At 42.9% G+C, this 16,464-nt stretch overlaps 1 protein-coding gene across 1 annotated transcript; it reads left to right on the top strand.

Moving 5' to 3' along the window:
* Window positions 1–148: 148 nt before the first annotated feature.
* On the top strand, window positions 149–16,325 carry LOC110976451 (cyclic AMP-dependent transcription factor ATF-6 beta-like). The gene is made up of 14 exons (XM_022229718.2): window positions 149–345; window positions 3,327–3,415; window positions 5,104–5,212; window positions 5,839–5,924; window positions 6,799–7,027; window positions 7,832–8,010; window positions 8,323–8,400; window positions 9,047–9,154; window positions 10,247–10,353; window positions 10,626–10,916; window positions 11,478–11,568; window positions 12,064–12,249; window positions 12,543–12,627; window positions 12,836–16,325. Exons 1-14 carry the CDS (start codon window positions 273–275, stop codon window positions 13,081–13,083), a joined length of 1,959 nt encoding a protein of 652 aa, XP_022085410.2. The 5' UTR covers window positions 149–272; the 3' UTR covers window positions 13,084–16,325.
* Window positions 16,326–16,464: the final 139 nt, after the last annotated feature.

The following is a 16,464-nucleotide window of genomic DNA, read 5'->3' as shown; positions in this document are numbered from 1 at the left end:
ACCTTTTTTCCCCTGCAGGTAGAATGGAAGAACCATGAATGGGAAGTGAGCACGTACACATCCATGTACATGTACATATGTACATGTACATATGATGATAGCGTGCGTCGTGCATGGTCCCAGCCTCTTATGCATGCAGGTTACTTGCGCCTGTAGAGTAATACCGGTGTACAGTCTATTTTAATAGTAAATCCACGTATAAACAGAGAGAAAGGAAAGTGGGTGGTGTAGCGATAAATGCTGCATTATTTGCACACGTTTTTGGTTGGAAAATGGCCCTGGATTTTATCAGTACACCTGACACCAGGTTCCTCGCAGACAATCTCCTGTCGTCGGAAGACTGGGGTAAGAAATGCCTTCAAGTGAACTGTTACAGAACCGTTGTCCCTTTCCCAATTACCGTGCGATAGCTTCATGTGATTGGGCCGTGTCCGGTCCGTCTTCGCGTCATGCAACACTGTACGGGCCACGGTATACCATTGTTGCCACGGATTCTGGGCTCGTTTTACTAGCTGTCTCGCCTTTTTGTCCGTTCGCTAATTGGTTGATTCGTTCATTATTTTTGGGGAGGAATTGTCAGTGATAGTCGATAAGCTTGAATTACACTCGCCATCATGCCCATTGCTATTTTTCGATCTGAAGACAAAAATTATGAAAATCAAAATTAAGAACCCACATGTACTTCAGTTAGGAATATTTGATATGCCTAGTACATGTAGGCCGTAGGCTCACTACTAGTATTACTAGTACAAGTGTTTCTGAATTTTGTGTATTAAAGTTTGAAATTAAAAAACAATGTTGCATCCTCCGTCCTCTCGTTTCGTCATTTATCATCTCAATAAAGGTCAGTCATTGCAGAAGTGTTGAAAAAACATTAATCTGGGGCTGAGAATAATTTCCCATTTTGCTAAATAGCCTACTTTGGAATTTTTGTTGACTTCCCATGAACCTGGATGCAACATAGCCCCAGAACTGCAAGGTTTGTCATCCACCATGTCCATCATTGTCGCTGCCGTCCGCGACAGACGACAAACCCCACAGTTCTCGCGGTAGATGGAATGTTCTTATCCCCCAGGCGTTATCTCTCAAACAGGCACCACAGACTTGGAGGACTTTCTCTAACTAGCTGCTTGGAATGCAGCCTCATAATTGTGGGTCTTGTCTACCCTTTTGTTGTGGGACTCACTAGAAGTGCTCTATAAATAGTGATGGGAAGTCGCTGTACTTTTTCCACACATATAGCGTTTGCACCACCCTTACCCTCTCATCTGCAAGAGGGGGGTTGCTGTATTCCAGGCATTTTGAAGTTGACCTTTAATGCCAAGAGGTTTATCAAACCTGCGACTTTTCAAATTTTCATCTGAAAATTTTTCATTAAGTTGAGGCCAGACAGAATGCCTGACGCGGTGGGGAGGGTCTACCTCGCTGTTAAGGCAGTGACTTTTTCAAACCGAAAAAAAATTGCCAGGTGGAAACAACATTTTAGTTGACTTCTGTCACTGTTCCACTAAAGAAAGGGCCCAGGATACAGAGGTACAGGTGTATATATGTATTCCAACATCCAGGCCCCATTTGTGGGGCTACATGTACATGCTACAAGGGTTCTCTCAATCTTTTACCTCTGACGAAATAAGGTGAAAGTACAGACTGGATTATCAAAGAAATACATGTACACAAAAATAATGACCTCATATTAATTTTTAATTCACTGATTTTTTTTTTGCCCAGTTGTTCATTTTTCAGCTTAATTTATTCGAAAGAACCCTGGATAGAAGGGAATCCTTTCAATTGAAATTCTGCATACAGTTCCAGCAGACTGTCCTTTGAAATTAATTAGTGCATTTTATTTTGAATTTCTTAACCCTAACGCTCCTCAATCCTTCACCTGTTGGAGGACTGAGGAGTGTTAGGGTTAATGAACATTTCCCTGCATCAACAGAAAATTAGACGCACTGTGAGTTTTAGATATCAAACAACATATATGCGAGCAGTGTTTACTTAAAGGCAAGCAAACCATGCAGTCTTGAATAAAGAGAAGAGCTGTCATATTACATGTAGGTCTTTTGAATAATACATCGAATGGAACAGCCAGATCGTGACTCTCAATAGTAAAATTGCATTTAAAGCAGTCTTAGACTCATTTTGACGCCGTTTCTTTCACTGAATTTTCTCTGAAGATGTAATTTGCTGTAACTGCAAACCCATGATTGCATAAAAGCAAGGGTGCTTTGTTTCCTTCTATTCAAGCAGATATTAAAATATTCCACCCATCCACCCATCCATTCTTCATCAAACTGAAACTGTTATGAGTATTACTAACTTGTATCAAATACATATTCAGCAAATTTAATCAGTAAGCAAAAATGCTTGGTAATTTGCTACTTTTGCCAGGTACAATGCACGTTTGACACTCTACACTGGCAATTTATTCAACAGTTTGAATTGAACTCTCTTTCATAATTTCTAAATAGTGACTTTGATCAGTACTGTCCAATTTTCTCAGAATCTGTCATATTTTGTTGATTACAAGCTGTTCCATATACTCCTTGCCGTAGTTCTCTTGGGAACTGTTACTTACAGCCCATTATAATATGCCTTCAGAAATTATAATTTTCCCCTGACGTTCATGGTTGACTAGGCATGATCAACGTCACAAAGGCCTCAGGAATTGCCGCTGCGAACGTATTGTGTCACTTCGTACACACCAATGGAAGAGGGTCCACAGAGAAAACAAAAGGAAACCAATTTGTGTGGTCTGCTAGAACTACAGTAGTCAGAAACGCTACATCGTTGTTTTGATGGATATACGTCACCCTCTGGGAGATGTTAATTTTCAATTTTGGATTTTTGGTTTGTTTAATGGGGAGTGTGAAAAATTATATTGAACGTGGAAGAGCCACGATCGATTGTTAGGATTATTGATTAAAAAATTACCACCCCATTTCTGTATTTCTTTTCTTAGCTTTGCAAATGACCTTGGTTTTACAGAAACCTTGCTGTTTCAGGAATGAAAATGATGAAAAAAAAAGATTGGGATTTCAAAATTTCCTTGTTATAAGCAAAATGTTGTATTGACTGCTCTTATTGCCGAGGTTAGACTGTAGCTTGGCTTTATCTGGTCAATTAGCCCCCCCTTCATCGCTACTGAACCTTTGACAAACTATTCCTGACCATGCTGGTTGTATTTGTCCGTGCATGCTCAGCACATGAAGTCGATTAGGAATTTTTCCGGCGACACAAAAAGATTGACGGTGTGAATTGTTGTCCTCAGCTCCTTATTGCTTTGGTGTTGATGTTTGATTTGATTTTTTTTGTCCTTTCTTCAGGGGATGACTTCACTCATTTCCATGACAACGGTCTCGGCAGTGGCTTTCCAGATGCTGACGAGCTTGTTCGTGATTTCACGACATACGAGGTAGACAGAATGGTTCACTGGCTATACACCTTTTGGATTTTGAAAATTTTCTTGAAACTGGAGTCATTTTTTTTTTCTATTTTTAGTTTAAATTTTATGGATCGGGTAAACCATGAAAGATGGTTTGTGCTTTTTTGTGTTTTGTGGCAACAAAAGAGGGAAAATACACACAGCAAAAAGATCTGCCAAATCTTAAATTCAGTGTTGCCCACAGGAAAACATTTTCATGTTCGCCTTCAAGTGGGTTTTGATTGAGGATAGTTGAGGATTGTTCTTTATTCACCTGCACAGAATTTAAAATCTCAGGAAAAGCTATAATTTGTAATGTTTTTGTAAACGTTTTGTTCAATTTTGAATGCCTTGACCAGAGGGTTTCTCCACAGAATTCCATTTCAGGCAGGGATTTTCTTTTTTGATTTTTTCCTCTCTTTTTTTCCCTGGAGAATTGAATGTTTTATTTCATTTTGTTGCTCTTATTGGTTGCAAATAATATTTTGATTGCACGATGGAGTTCACATTTTTCGGGGTTTCTGTTTTTGCTTTTGTATTTTTTTTTCTGTGGGTGCTTCCTTTTTGGAGGGAGAAGGGATCTATTCTAAAGTAATGCCAACTTCTAAATTCTCCAGTGCCACAGAACTGCTGCAAAACTGGATGGATTGCAAACTACATCGTGCTGTCATTGCTGTGGTTGAGACTATAAACTAATGAAGTCAGAATTCTTTGCTCATGTGTGATTTAGGTTACTGCAAAGGATTGTTTGCAGTGGTTGGACCCTCCAAAATGACATTTATAATTTTTTGATATCAGACTTCCCTGGACTGAATGATCGTCATAGACAACAGATGCCTTATCTGAAAAAAAAAATCAATTAAAAAAACAGCCCAGTAGAATGCTTGGCAGCTGACATGTCTGATACTGTAAATTATGCAGAAATGAAACCGGTCCTACATCTATCAGAATGTACACGCTGCATATCGGTTGGTATGGTAATGAGCCCGAAGCACAACATTAGCATATGCGCGGCTTTATGCTCGAAAGAATGCCAGGCTTGATGACATATGCGCAGCTTTGGAGATGTATTCACACAGATGTTTTCAGTGGCCAGTGAGTTTAAAGAGTCTATGCAATGAAATTTTTTAATGCCACCCTTGAAATAAGTTATACCTTATGTTTAAATTTTGGTTTGCTATTTTCAATTTTTTTTTTGGTGCCTTTTAGCTTTTTACACCAGTGAATATTTCCATATTCATGAGCAAATACTTTCATGTCTTCCTGGGAAGAAAACCTCAACATGCCAGTTTGATTGTTTGGCAAAAAGTGCTGGAATTTTCCATATTTTCTTTCTTTTCTTTTGTTAATTTATTTTTGCATTAGTGCTTCATAATAAACTAATAAGCTACCCATTTTCAGAAATGTTTCCAGCAAGCAGTGTGGTTTCCCAATATGAATCGAACCAAAAACGCATTAAATGCACAATGTTTTTCTGACTGACATCATAGCACCGGCACCCTCAATTGTCCAGAAAAGTATGGACAAAATTAAATGACAATTTAGTGCACTTTTCAGTACACCTAGACCCAAAAGCAATGTCAACTATTTTTGTGTTAAAGTAGCACAATTTTACTCACCTCTTGCTGAGAAATCCCCTTACTACCCCCCTCCCTTTTTTCTTTTTAATTGGTTTGTAGTCGGACCCGACTGGCAGCGACAGCACCGGTCATGGCATGCTGGATGACACCACTTTCTCCGATTATCCATGGATCAAAGGAGAACAGCAAAGTTTATGCACCATTGAAGGCAGGTTTTGTGAAATTCAGCGCCTGAGCAGGCAGAATCCATGCGTGAAAAAGAGCACACACTTGCTCCAAGTCATGGGATTCCAAACTGGAAACAAGCAGATCTGTAGTTTGCCTGTACATTGCATCAGCAGCCATATCCTTGATTGTTTCTAAATTCCACTGGAGTATACCACAAAAGATTAAAATGGAATGAAACGAAAGCGTATCAACATGTTAAACGGATCTGATAAAAAATTAATAATCATTGCAATACAGCAGTGGTATGTTTTGGCTTGGGTATTCAGATCTCCTTTCACAAGTTTAATTAACGTTTTTTAACCCTAACCCCCCAAGGGTTGCCGGCCCTAACCTTCCCCATTCACACCAAGTCAAACACCCCTATGGGACTTTGCGAACAGGGGCTGTTGGACTTTGTTTTTCTGAGGTATGCCGAACCCAATGCAAAAGCCCGCTGTTATGGGCCCACCAGACCTATCCCCACAGAATTAAAACACTTTACTACTGTTTAATTCTGTGTGGTTGGGGAAGATTAGGGTCAAGAGTGCAAAATAGGAAAAGTTATTCAATTTGACATACCAGGGTTTTTTTTTTTTTAACGATGATTAATGCCTGATTGTCCCGCAGGTATTGCCATCAAGTCGGAGCCTCTGTCTCCTCCCCCGTCCTCCTCGTCCTCCGATGCCTCCGGGGATTCTTTCCCTCCTGTTAAGGTAGGCACCTCCAAGAAAGGTGGTCCCTTACTCCCCTGTCTGATACTTTTTAAACCGATGTTGGAAAGCTGCCACCGTCGATAACGGCAGTCTGTTGAGAGGATTCTGACATTGTAGGATGCGGCAAAAGCAAAGACTTATTTTGAACCGGATGGAGTGAGTATATGGAATCTCCTTTTGTGTGTGTGTTTCCAACCCATGTACAGTATGGTTAAAAGTCGCTCACAAAGTTAGAATAGATATACATGTAACTTCCAAATGAAATCGAATCAATTCACCACATCCCAATAAAAATAACCTGTCAGACTGTCCGTAGGCCGTCCACATTTGTCAAGTTTGCCATATTTATTTTGCCACATTTGGCACATACTGCGACTTCAATTTTGTGCCATGTTGACCTCTGTGTATGTTTCAGTGTATACATTGCCCGTATGCATTCATGAATACAGAGTTATCCCAAGGCAATCTTTTGTGCCCTCTGGTACGTAGCGAGAGAGATTACTTCTTTAACCCCTAACCTTCCCTAACCACACAGAATTGAACACCAGTAAAGTGTGTGAATTTGTGGCACTGGGTACTGTACCCCTAAACTGCTTGTGCTTTAACATGGGTTCAGGCATACCCAAAATAAACAGAGTCCAAAACGTTTTGTGCACAGTTTACCATATGGTGTTGGAATTTGTGTGAATGGGTACGGTTCCTAGTAAATCACTCGAGGGAGTTAGGGTTATTAAGGAGACTAGAGCTTACTGTTTTAAGAGTGGATCCTTTTTTCGGACTCGCTGAATTTGGAGTCTTGGCTGACTAACTCATGCGTCATCCAGTGCTCTGCATTTGCTTGAATAACACGGTTGTGTGCATATTTGCTTTTCAGAATTTCCCCAACCCCCTCCTCCAAGTCAAGCTGGAGTCCCCGCCCCTGACCCCACCCCGAGACAATGCCGACGTCCAGCATTTCCCACTGGCTAATGGGGCGATCAAAACAACGACGGTGCCCCGCATTGCTCCCAAGAACCCAGCCAAGTCGACCGTCCCCCCGATCGCACCCAAGGGGCCCCATCAACAGCAGACAGGAAAGCCGTCCGCGACCAAGCCGATACCTGGTAAGGAAAGAAGCCAGAACGAGAGGCGTGGCGGCACCACGTAAAAGCCATACAGTATCTGGGCCTTCCAATCCGCGACCTTGCTGGTTTTACCCCCTTACTACCTTACAACAGAGGTGAAACCAATCAATGAAGCGAGGCCTCTAGAAGGCCTGGCAAGATTTACAATCCACCCACCTCAGGTGATACCCTGGCTACGTACCGCTAAGTAGCATATCACTGTGCAAGTAACTCGTATCAAAGCCGACTGGAACTGCCAGTCAAGTTGGTGGGAACAGTGAGCCAGGACAGAGAAGAGGCTGGTCGTGGAGAGCATCTTGCTCACAGCAGGGTGTTTAAAAAAGGCCAAAGGCCCCTGCTTTACCTAAGCTTGGGCTGGCCTTTCCATGGTAAAGCCAGGCGGCTGGTTCAAGTTTCCTACAATTCTGGAATTAGTCTTGCCAGGCAGTCGTAGAAGCAGCCCCTCCACACTGACTTGTAGATTCGGGGTTTTTTTTTCTAGCCATTCCTCGGTTCTTCGGTTCCTCAGATTTTTCTTCTCCCATGTCTGAAACTGATTGTTTTTCTGTCTTAATCATATCCCCCGGTTCTCCCAGGCCCCGTGAGGTATAGTCCTGCCAGCAAACTTGATGGAGCTGCCTTGTCATCACCAGAGAAAGATTTATGAATACTCCTGGGTAGAGATTTTCAAGTTTGGGTTAGAAAATGACTTGATGAGATAAGCACCGGGGTGAAAGTCACTGAAATCTGAAGTGACTTTGATTCATCACAAAATGAGGAAGTTTATTGTCGATTTGTTTGCAGTTGGCCAGCCGATCGTGCTGACCCAGGCCGACGTTGCCCGGTTGACTGCCCAGGGTGTGATCAAGTGCCAGCCGCCACCGGCCAAGCAGGCCAAAGTGGCCTCCGACCACACGGTGGCCAGCAGCATTCCCGTAGCCACCAAGCCGGCCAACAATCAGCAGCCGCCGGCCAATGTCGATGTAAGCATCATTTTTCAAATCTACTTTTTAAAAATTTTCTTGCCATTACTGCAACTTTTTTTGGGTAATAGCCGGGTTTCAAGTCCTGAAGTTGCCAGATTGCAGACTGCTTGAAATTGTTACAAAACATCCATACACGCTGGTAAACTTTAATGACAGAGATGAAATCTGCCTTCTGTCACCTTGCTGACAGTATTGCCCACTGCCTAAATGATGTGCAGTTCCACCAAAAACATGCATGATGCTGGTATCCTGTACGCATTTGTAAATTTGTCCTTAAACTTGATTATGCGATTTGTTTTTATTTTCCAGCTTCGAGCATGGAAGAGGCAACAGAGAATGATCAAAAACAGGGAGTCGGCGTGTTTATCCAGGAAAAAGAAAAAAGAGGTGAAAATTTCATGCAAGCAAAACTTGTTGTCATCCTGGAAGAACATGAACAATTCTTTCACCTCCAAGTCACTCAGTATCTCTAATCAATCGTAAGCCGATAACCTGCGAAGTGCGCTGAGCGCGTGTCTCTGCTTAGCGAGTTTGTATGTCTAAGCGAGCAAGTTTTTCAGTGTGTAAAAAAACTGCATCCAACTCATGATGCTATATAAGGCGACATTACCAATGCACATAAACACGGTGCTGTGCCCTTTTCTTCCTCTTGGTGGCATCACGGTTTTAAGCCTCAGAAACTTGTCCCAGCTTCTGCATTCTTTTCAACCAATTATAAAGTTTTTAAGGGGAGGAGAAAACAGAAGCACAGTTCTTCGCAGAGTTCTCCAGGACAAATGCCGACACTTTCCGCTGGTCATTTGTTTAAGATCTGTGTGACATTTCTTGCTGCATTATTGTTGCTTTTTTGTTTTGTTTTTTTAAACCCCAGAAAGGAAATCACTGCCAATCACACGTCATCTGTGGTGAAGTGGTTCTTGCTACTTTTCTCCACGAGACAGAATGTCTCGTGGACATTCTGCTAAGGGTCGCACCTCTACAGAGAACCTGTGGTAACACGGTATCAAATTTTTTATTGTCTTGTGCCATGTAGTACTTACAAGGTCTGGAGGGAAGGATGGAATCCATCGATCAGGAGAACGTCAGATTACGGGAGGAGAATAGCTCGCTGAGGAAGAGAGTGGAGGAACTGACCAATGAGGTACCAGACCTTGCGCGTGGGTTGGCTTATTGCTATCTGCCTTGAGCAGAAGCACCCCCTCATTGTTTGAAAAGAGCCATGTTGGTGGGGAGTGTTCATTTTGTTGGTAGCGACGTGACCGTAACGTATGCATTTCGTAGTCGTTTGTGAACCAGCTAAATTCAGGTCCCACCAAAGCCAAGGGAGCCTCCGTTGCTAGGAAAATTGCAGCCTCTCTCGGTCCAGCTCAAGGCTCATTGGCTTTTAAATGTGCGCAAGAAGAAAGTTTAACAGCCTTTTTCACTGAGCAGGGATCGGCTCTATGGCTGCAGACTAAGTTTGCTTGCTTGTTCACATTTGTCTGAGATGATGTATGAATTCCACAGATGTGTTGCATACTCGCAGAGGTGCTAAGCACCAGTGATTTTCGGTCGTTAAAACAACTTCAGTCTTTGTCACTGGCGAGCAGAAACTCTGCACGTTTTAAGTCCTGGTCGTGGGTAAAAATGGCAAGTTTTCCCCCTGAGGTGATTGGCAACATGTTTTTCCATCTGTACACTCTATGCCACAATGAGGTTTAAGGGACTTTATTTCAAGTGTCGCCGCTTTCAATCCTTAAGATAAGGGGAAAAATGGCATTATGTGTCCCCCAAGGGGTACCCTACTCTCCCCCCCCCCCGCACTGCTAGTGAGGGGGCTATTGTACTCAGAGCAGATAGCTGTCTTGCATTACACCGTGTCTTAAGGGGTCTGTCACAAGTGACTATCAAATTGTGTTCTTTTGTGTATTGAGACAGATTCAGTCAAAACTTAAAAGGTTGGTGGTGTATAGTTCAACCAAGAAATTTTAAGGATGATATTGTACAAAACGAGAAGAGGAGCCAAAGGCTGATGTTCACGGTTCCTTGAAACTAAACCCTTGTGCTTTTTTGTTGAGAGCTTTTCTGAAAGTCTTGCAGACTTCTTCACGATGTATGAAGTCAGTGGCACATGTATTACGTATTGAGTGCCTCTCAAGACTCAACGACCCTCTTTAGCCTGCAACTTTAGATTTGGAGTCCAAACTGTTCCAACTGGAAGTTCTGAGGGCAAGCAACCCTTTCTGTGTTTCAGAACAATCGACTCAGGAAAACGCAGTCATTACTACCGTCCTCGAACAAGACGACCACCTGTCTCTTAGCCGTCATGCTGCTCCTGGGATTCAACCTGGCGCCATTCAGGTGAGTACTGAGCTCCGAGAGAAGGGACGGATGTTGAACAGGTAGTTCAGTAAATGCCGAACGTTCGGATAAACAAGACATTGAGGACATGGCGCAAACCAGATGTATCAGCGGTCTTACTTTGGAACTTGTGCATAAAGTAGCACTGCAACAGTTACAGGAAAAATTGAGGCGGTGCTCAATATGTCTCTCAATTCTCAGTGGCTCAAAAAAGTTTGAAGACCAACCCTGACAGGGTCTGTTGTCCTGAAACATTTTTTTTTTTTGGACAGTATTTTCAGCTCACAAGGAGACGATTATTCAACATCACGCCACGGGGGGCGAGCACTGTTGGGCTACACAGAAACCCCCCCGTCACTCAGCCAATCACAGGGCAGCGATCTGCGGCAGCACACAGCCTACAGCCGCATCGAGGCAGCAATGCATAACGTAACGGACGAGAACGGCGCCCCCCAAAATCCGCTTAGCCGGAAGGAGCTGATGGTCATCCGGGACATGGCAGACTACATGCTGTCCAAGGAGCAGCCGTCTTGCCCCCAGTTCAACGTGACTGAATCGCACAGGTGGGAATTAACAGTTGGGTCCCATTTTGCCATATGTTCCCCAACCTCATTAAAAGCATCCATTCTCACCTAGTAAGGTAAATTCGACTGCCATTGATTTCTAGACAGTTGCATAGCCATGCTAAAATCCCAAGTAAGTTCACACACAACCCACCCACTCCCTCCTTGAAATCCTCAACATTTTAGAGCCTGGAAGTCACATTCTTTCCCCTCAACCCTCCGATGCAAAGATGCAATCTACACCAAGTTGTCCCACCAGTCAAAATTATTTGAATGACTCCAGATATGCCTGTGTACTGTAGAGGCAGAAGTGGAAGGAATTTTTTGACTGCGCTGCGACTGTTGCAGCAAAAGGAGGGTTAACATTTGATATTTTGCCACAAGGTTTTACTGTTTCACAGGTTTTTTTTTTTTAAACCATTCTGCTAAAACAAGAGAGGAAAAAAAAGACTTTAAATCCACTTGGCATGGAACGTTCTTGTTCCGTGATTTCTGAATATTCTGAAAAATAACTGGCTGAATATTTTTTACATTTCATAAACGTCACCACTTTTGCTGTAGACTTGCTGATGTCTTGATGGGCTGGGCCCAGAAACACCAGGACGAACAGAGGAAACACAACCAGGAACAGCAAATCAAGGAAAAGAAGAGGGTAACATGAGTGTCACTCATTTCGGAAAAGCTGGAATCCAGCAGAAGCGTTTCACTGGCAAAGGCCACTTCATCGTTTCAGTGGCAAAGGCCACTTCATCGTTTCAGTGGCAAAGGCCACTTCATCGTTTCAGTGGCAAAGGCCACTTCATCGTTTCAGTGGCAAAGGCCACTTCATCGTTTCAGTGGCAAAGGCCACTTCATCGTTTCAGTGGCAAAGGCCACTTCATCATTTCAGTGGCAAAGGCCACTTCATCGTTTCAGTGGCAAAGGCCACTTCATACTTTGGCGATTGCATAAACGGCCCATTTGACGCCACAAACTGTTTGCAGGGAAATAAGCTTGAAAGGGGCGCCGCTCTTGCAAATTTACAGCAGAATAGTGGATGTGATTCTATAAAGCCACATCCGGGTTCACTTTTGCACCTCACATAAGCCAGCCATGAGAGCACTTATACAGAGTCTCCAACCTTGTACGCGTGTCTTTTCTTCAACAGAAAATACCTAAGAAGAAGCCAGCCAAGCGGAGCCTGTTCAGGTGGAGGAACCCCCAGCCGTTGTTTGTGGACCCAGACGAGACGGGCCTGCAAGTTTACGACAGCCTCTTCCAGCGCACGTACGCTAATCTCTTGGATTCGCTGGAGAGGCGGGAGGATACCTTCTACGTTGTGTCTTTCAGGAGGGTAAGTTGCACTATCAATCCTCTTACCCACGAACCATTATCGTGCCTGTATCTACACATTTCCACATCGATGCAGAACTTCTAAGATGGAAGGTGACGACGGACAGAGCACACTGTCCGAAACGTTGAGCCTCTCCGGTTCTTATCAGAACCACACAGACTCAAAAAGAGATATTGCATGGTGCTTACCGCAAGCTTTCCATCTTAGTCGTCTGTCACCATGAATAGCTTGAAATCCCATCAGATGCAGAACTTGTTCTTTTTGCATCAACCATGTTGTCTTTGGTTTCCCAGGATCACACGCTGTTGCCTGCCACAGCCCACAACAACACCCAGAGGCCAAGGATGTCCCTGGTCATGCCCTCTGTAGGCGTCAATGGTAGGTCCCCCTCTGAAATTTGCCTCAGACATAGTCACATTCGAAAGAGTTTGTGTTCCTTAAGCAGGGCATTTTATCAGGAGTGTTGCTTTTAACTCTGAAGGTTAGTGCCAGTGTATCTACTGTGCTCTGTCCAGAGATGTCATGCATCGTCCCAATTTTTTCATTTCGGTTGACGGAGCAATATAATCCTCTCTTCTGTCTCCAGAATCCTCCTTGAACCAACCCAAGGACCGCATTTCCATGATGCAGATTGACTGTGAGGTCATGAACACCAAGATGGTGTACCTGAAGGAGAGCCACATCCCCAGCACCCAGAACACGACTGTCACCAACCACACAGGGACAAAACCCACGACCCACGGTGGAGCACAGAGGATGACGGCACCCACGTCGGACAGCACAACAAAATTTCACCATCCAAAGAACCTTTCAGCAAGGGTGCCTCTCTCCTGAACCCGAGTACGCTTACCAAAAAGAAATAGTGGTGCAATATTTGAAGAGGTGGAAACAACGGGTGATAATGCTAAGAGACACAAACAGACAGGCACACACGTGCAGTGATACACAGCCTGATAAGTACCGTCATTCAGAAATGCTCGTATAAAGTGATCAATGCGGAACAGGTACTTTCTTTGTTGGAATCTCTGGAAATGAAACAAGTTGGGTACCAAGACTGGCTCTTTGTCTCAGCAAAGAGGTGTTCCAATTACAGATGGAACGTTCAAGCCCAACATCTGGTGGGAAGCGTTGGTCAACTTTTGTCAGAAGCGGCACTGCAAGTGTCAATTTTACACCGACTTTACTTAAGCATTCCTCACAACCACACATGCATCTCAGTAGAATTTGTGTAAATTTTTCACCGGCTTTATTTTCATTTCCTCACAATCATACATGAATCTCAGTAGAATTCAGGTTTGTAAATATGGCAATCTGTCGTTAAGAGTCCCATCAATTCATAGACATAGACTAGAGCAGCCGGCGTCACTTTGGCCTGGTTGGCAACCTCGATGCTACTTAGACGTGATCGAAACTTTCCAAACCTTGACTATTTTTGTATTGATATAATGTACTTGATGCCAGACAGTGCCTTCACAAAAGGGTGGCATTCTGGTATGTAGTGAAAAGACAGTGCCCACCAAACAGTATGCAGTAATGTTGGCCACGAACAAACTAATTTATGTTCCAAGTATTTCGCTCTAATAATACTACTTCAGCTTCGGAATTTTTTTCTGGAATATGAGACGACTTCGAGAATGAGACCTTATTACCGTGCTGAATACTGTTAGGTTTGAACGACAAACTCTTCCAAATCTGAACTTGCTGTATATTCTCTTTGCCATGCTTGATGTATCCCATAATACTGAGTTGGTTAGGAAAAATGTGTGCTAAGCAAATCGCATTGTGGCTCGTAGCCTATTACCACTTAGCAAACATCTGTGCTTAGGAGACTTCTGTGCGGTTCAGCTCCAGAAAGATTGTGCACAGAGAGTTCCTCTTATTTGAAATTGGAGTGGTAAAAAATGTGCAGCGAAATCATTTTGTGGAGGGCGAAAAATTGGTAAGTTGCAGGTACACACCCAAGAGACCAAAGCTTACAAAGCCTCAAGTCAAGTCTCTCTGGCCTTGGGACACGCCATAAATGCGTATAAAGCACCACTTCTCAACCTCCTGACATCACTCTGCATACCTCACAATTCCACACATGAACTCAGAGGCATGAACCTTCAAGCCACAACATGCCTGAAGTTGTCAGAAGGTCACGCGGCAGTGAGGTGACGTCTGCACGGTGCGGTAGTGTCAAACCACAGGCACCGTGACACCTTGGGTTTGGGCTCCTTACACCTGCGTAACCCTGTATGCACATGCATTGTGAGAGCCCACAGAGATGTCATGGCCACAGAAGAGTACTCATATTTATGCCACAAGTCACCAAGCATGGACAGTCATTTCTTCTCCCGTAATCGAGAAAACGCGGTCAAAATATTCATAATCTCTTGAACTGTGAACATTTTTTCAAACTGGCTTTTTGACGATGGTTTCTTTGACTGTTCCTCTTGCTACGGGTAACCCTAAACACAAAACGCCTCTCCAAATTTTTGTCCAGAAAGGGGTAACCTGGGGTAGACCCGGCTTGATCCACACAAGGTTCACACAATCTAGGTTATGTGGACCTCCTGCGGTCGTGACTCCACCCTTGGTAAAGGTGGACACAGATGAAGAAAACCCTCTCCTTTTGAGGCCTGGACACCTTGTGTTTTATCAAAGAATTCAGCTCTGAAGAACTTGCAAAGTTCAGGTTAAACTAGTCATTGTTTTCACCGCTGATGGGAGTTATTCGTTGTATATATTTTGTGGCGACATAACTGGAAATTTCTCGTTGTAGATTTGTTCCACATTTTCCTGTTCAAGCATTATAAAACTTTTGTAGTTTTTAGTATTTTTTTTACTCATTTCATTTTTCTTTGGAATATCAACTCAGATATTTTTAAGCACAAGACACAGTATATCTTTCCTGTTTTTCTTAAGTACCATAGGTGCAGACTTAGATAATGGGTGAAATGCCCCCCGTCATTGGTCAAAATTAACCATGAAATCGATGCCCACTGATGAGAAATTTAAGAATGATGCATCTCATTTTGGGGCAAGTAAGTAGGAAGAATTTAACAGAAAAAGTGGTATTCAGGGTTGTAAAGGGTTGAACAAACAAGTTGCTGAGTACTAAACCGACTGACAAATTTTATGTGCCTTTTGCGTAAAAATGTTATGTCCTGATTTTTAAAACGAAAGTCGTGATTACAAAACTTACAGTGAAGAAGTTGACACTTCTCTGTTTTACTTTCATCACAGGTATTTGTAGTTATATACTCAGCTGAGTAAATGTGAATTAATTCAAAAAGTGATCAACTAATTGCTTTTGCGGCTTTGCTTTAAAATTTGAAAAGTGACACAAATTACTTGTCAGAAATCTTGCCTTGGCTGCTTTTTTCTTATCATAAAAATTATGATTTGGATCAAAATACTTTGATTTTGATCTAGTCCTGAAAATGTCACTTTCTTTTCCGGCATAACGATTGTTCAAACCAGACAATCAGTTTGATTTATTGTATAAACTTTTTTAATAGCCCTGCGTACTGATGACGTATTAGTGTGTTTACCGCAGTGCATTGTGGGATAGAATGGGGGTCAGCAGTGTATACCCTGTTATTGTGAGCATAATGAGCACGATTATCTCCGTTTCCACAAGGCAATCTTCAAGGACATTGTTCTAACCAAGTGGGAATGGTAAGGGTGCGCCGTCACTTTCATGTAAACGTGTACTCTTGCTGTTTCTCCCATACACGATGGCATGTGATGACCCCCATCCTATCCCACCATGCATTGCAGTAATCACAGGATGTCATCAGTACGGATGGAGGTTGTTTGGTTTTTGTATTTTAGTGACCTTTTCTCTGCAAGTGCAAGTATGCGTTAGTTTCGTTTGCACGTCTCGTAGTGAATACTTAAAAGATGCAGTCTTTTATTTCAGAAGTTCGGCTTTTGCAAAAAGGAATCATTTAGTTTGCAGTTGTACGTCTTGCTGAAACTTCTTTGGGAATTTGTGTAAAAATGAGGGATTTTACATTGCTTTTTCCCATTCCAGAGGTATTTTACACAGTAAAATTCTACTGCGACAAATAAATGGCACACTTGTCAAATACTGTTCCAGTTGTTGGTATCATTTGCCGAGTCGTACCGGCATCAAGGCCATGTGTGAATTACTCAGCTGTGGCTAGAAACGATGTAGACTGATGCCATCTTGAATAAGGCTTTTACCAAAGCCGACGTTCAGACCGC

Source organism: Acanthaster planci, linkage group LG11 (genome assembly GCF_054643075.1).
Source record: "Acanthaster planci isolate LZ-2023a linkage group LG11, COTS_SCS, whole genome shotgun sequence".
NCBI lineage: Eukaryota > Metazoa > Echinodermata > Asteroidea > Valvatida > Acanthasteridae > Acanthaster > Acanthaster planci.
This window is presented reverse-complemented; position numbering and strand designations above follow the sequence as displayed.

Excerpts from the sequence above, each read along its gene's own strand:
- LOC110976451 (XM_022229718.2), top strand. The coding sequence starts at position 273 with ATGGCCCTGGATTTTATCAGTACACCTGACACCAGGTTCCTCGCAGAC. Across the intron at positions 5,925-6,798 it reads ATTCTTTCCCTCCTGTTAAG|AATTTCCCCAACCCCCTCCT; the intron begins GTAGGCACCTCC and ends TTTGCTTTTCAG. Across the intron at positions 12,250-12,542 it reads ACGTTGTGTCTTTCAGGAGG|GATCACACGCTGTTGCCTGC; the intron begins GTAAGTTGCACT and ends TTGGTTTCCCAG.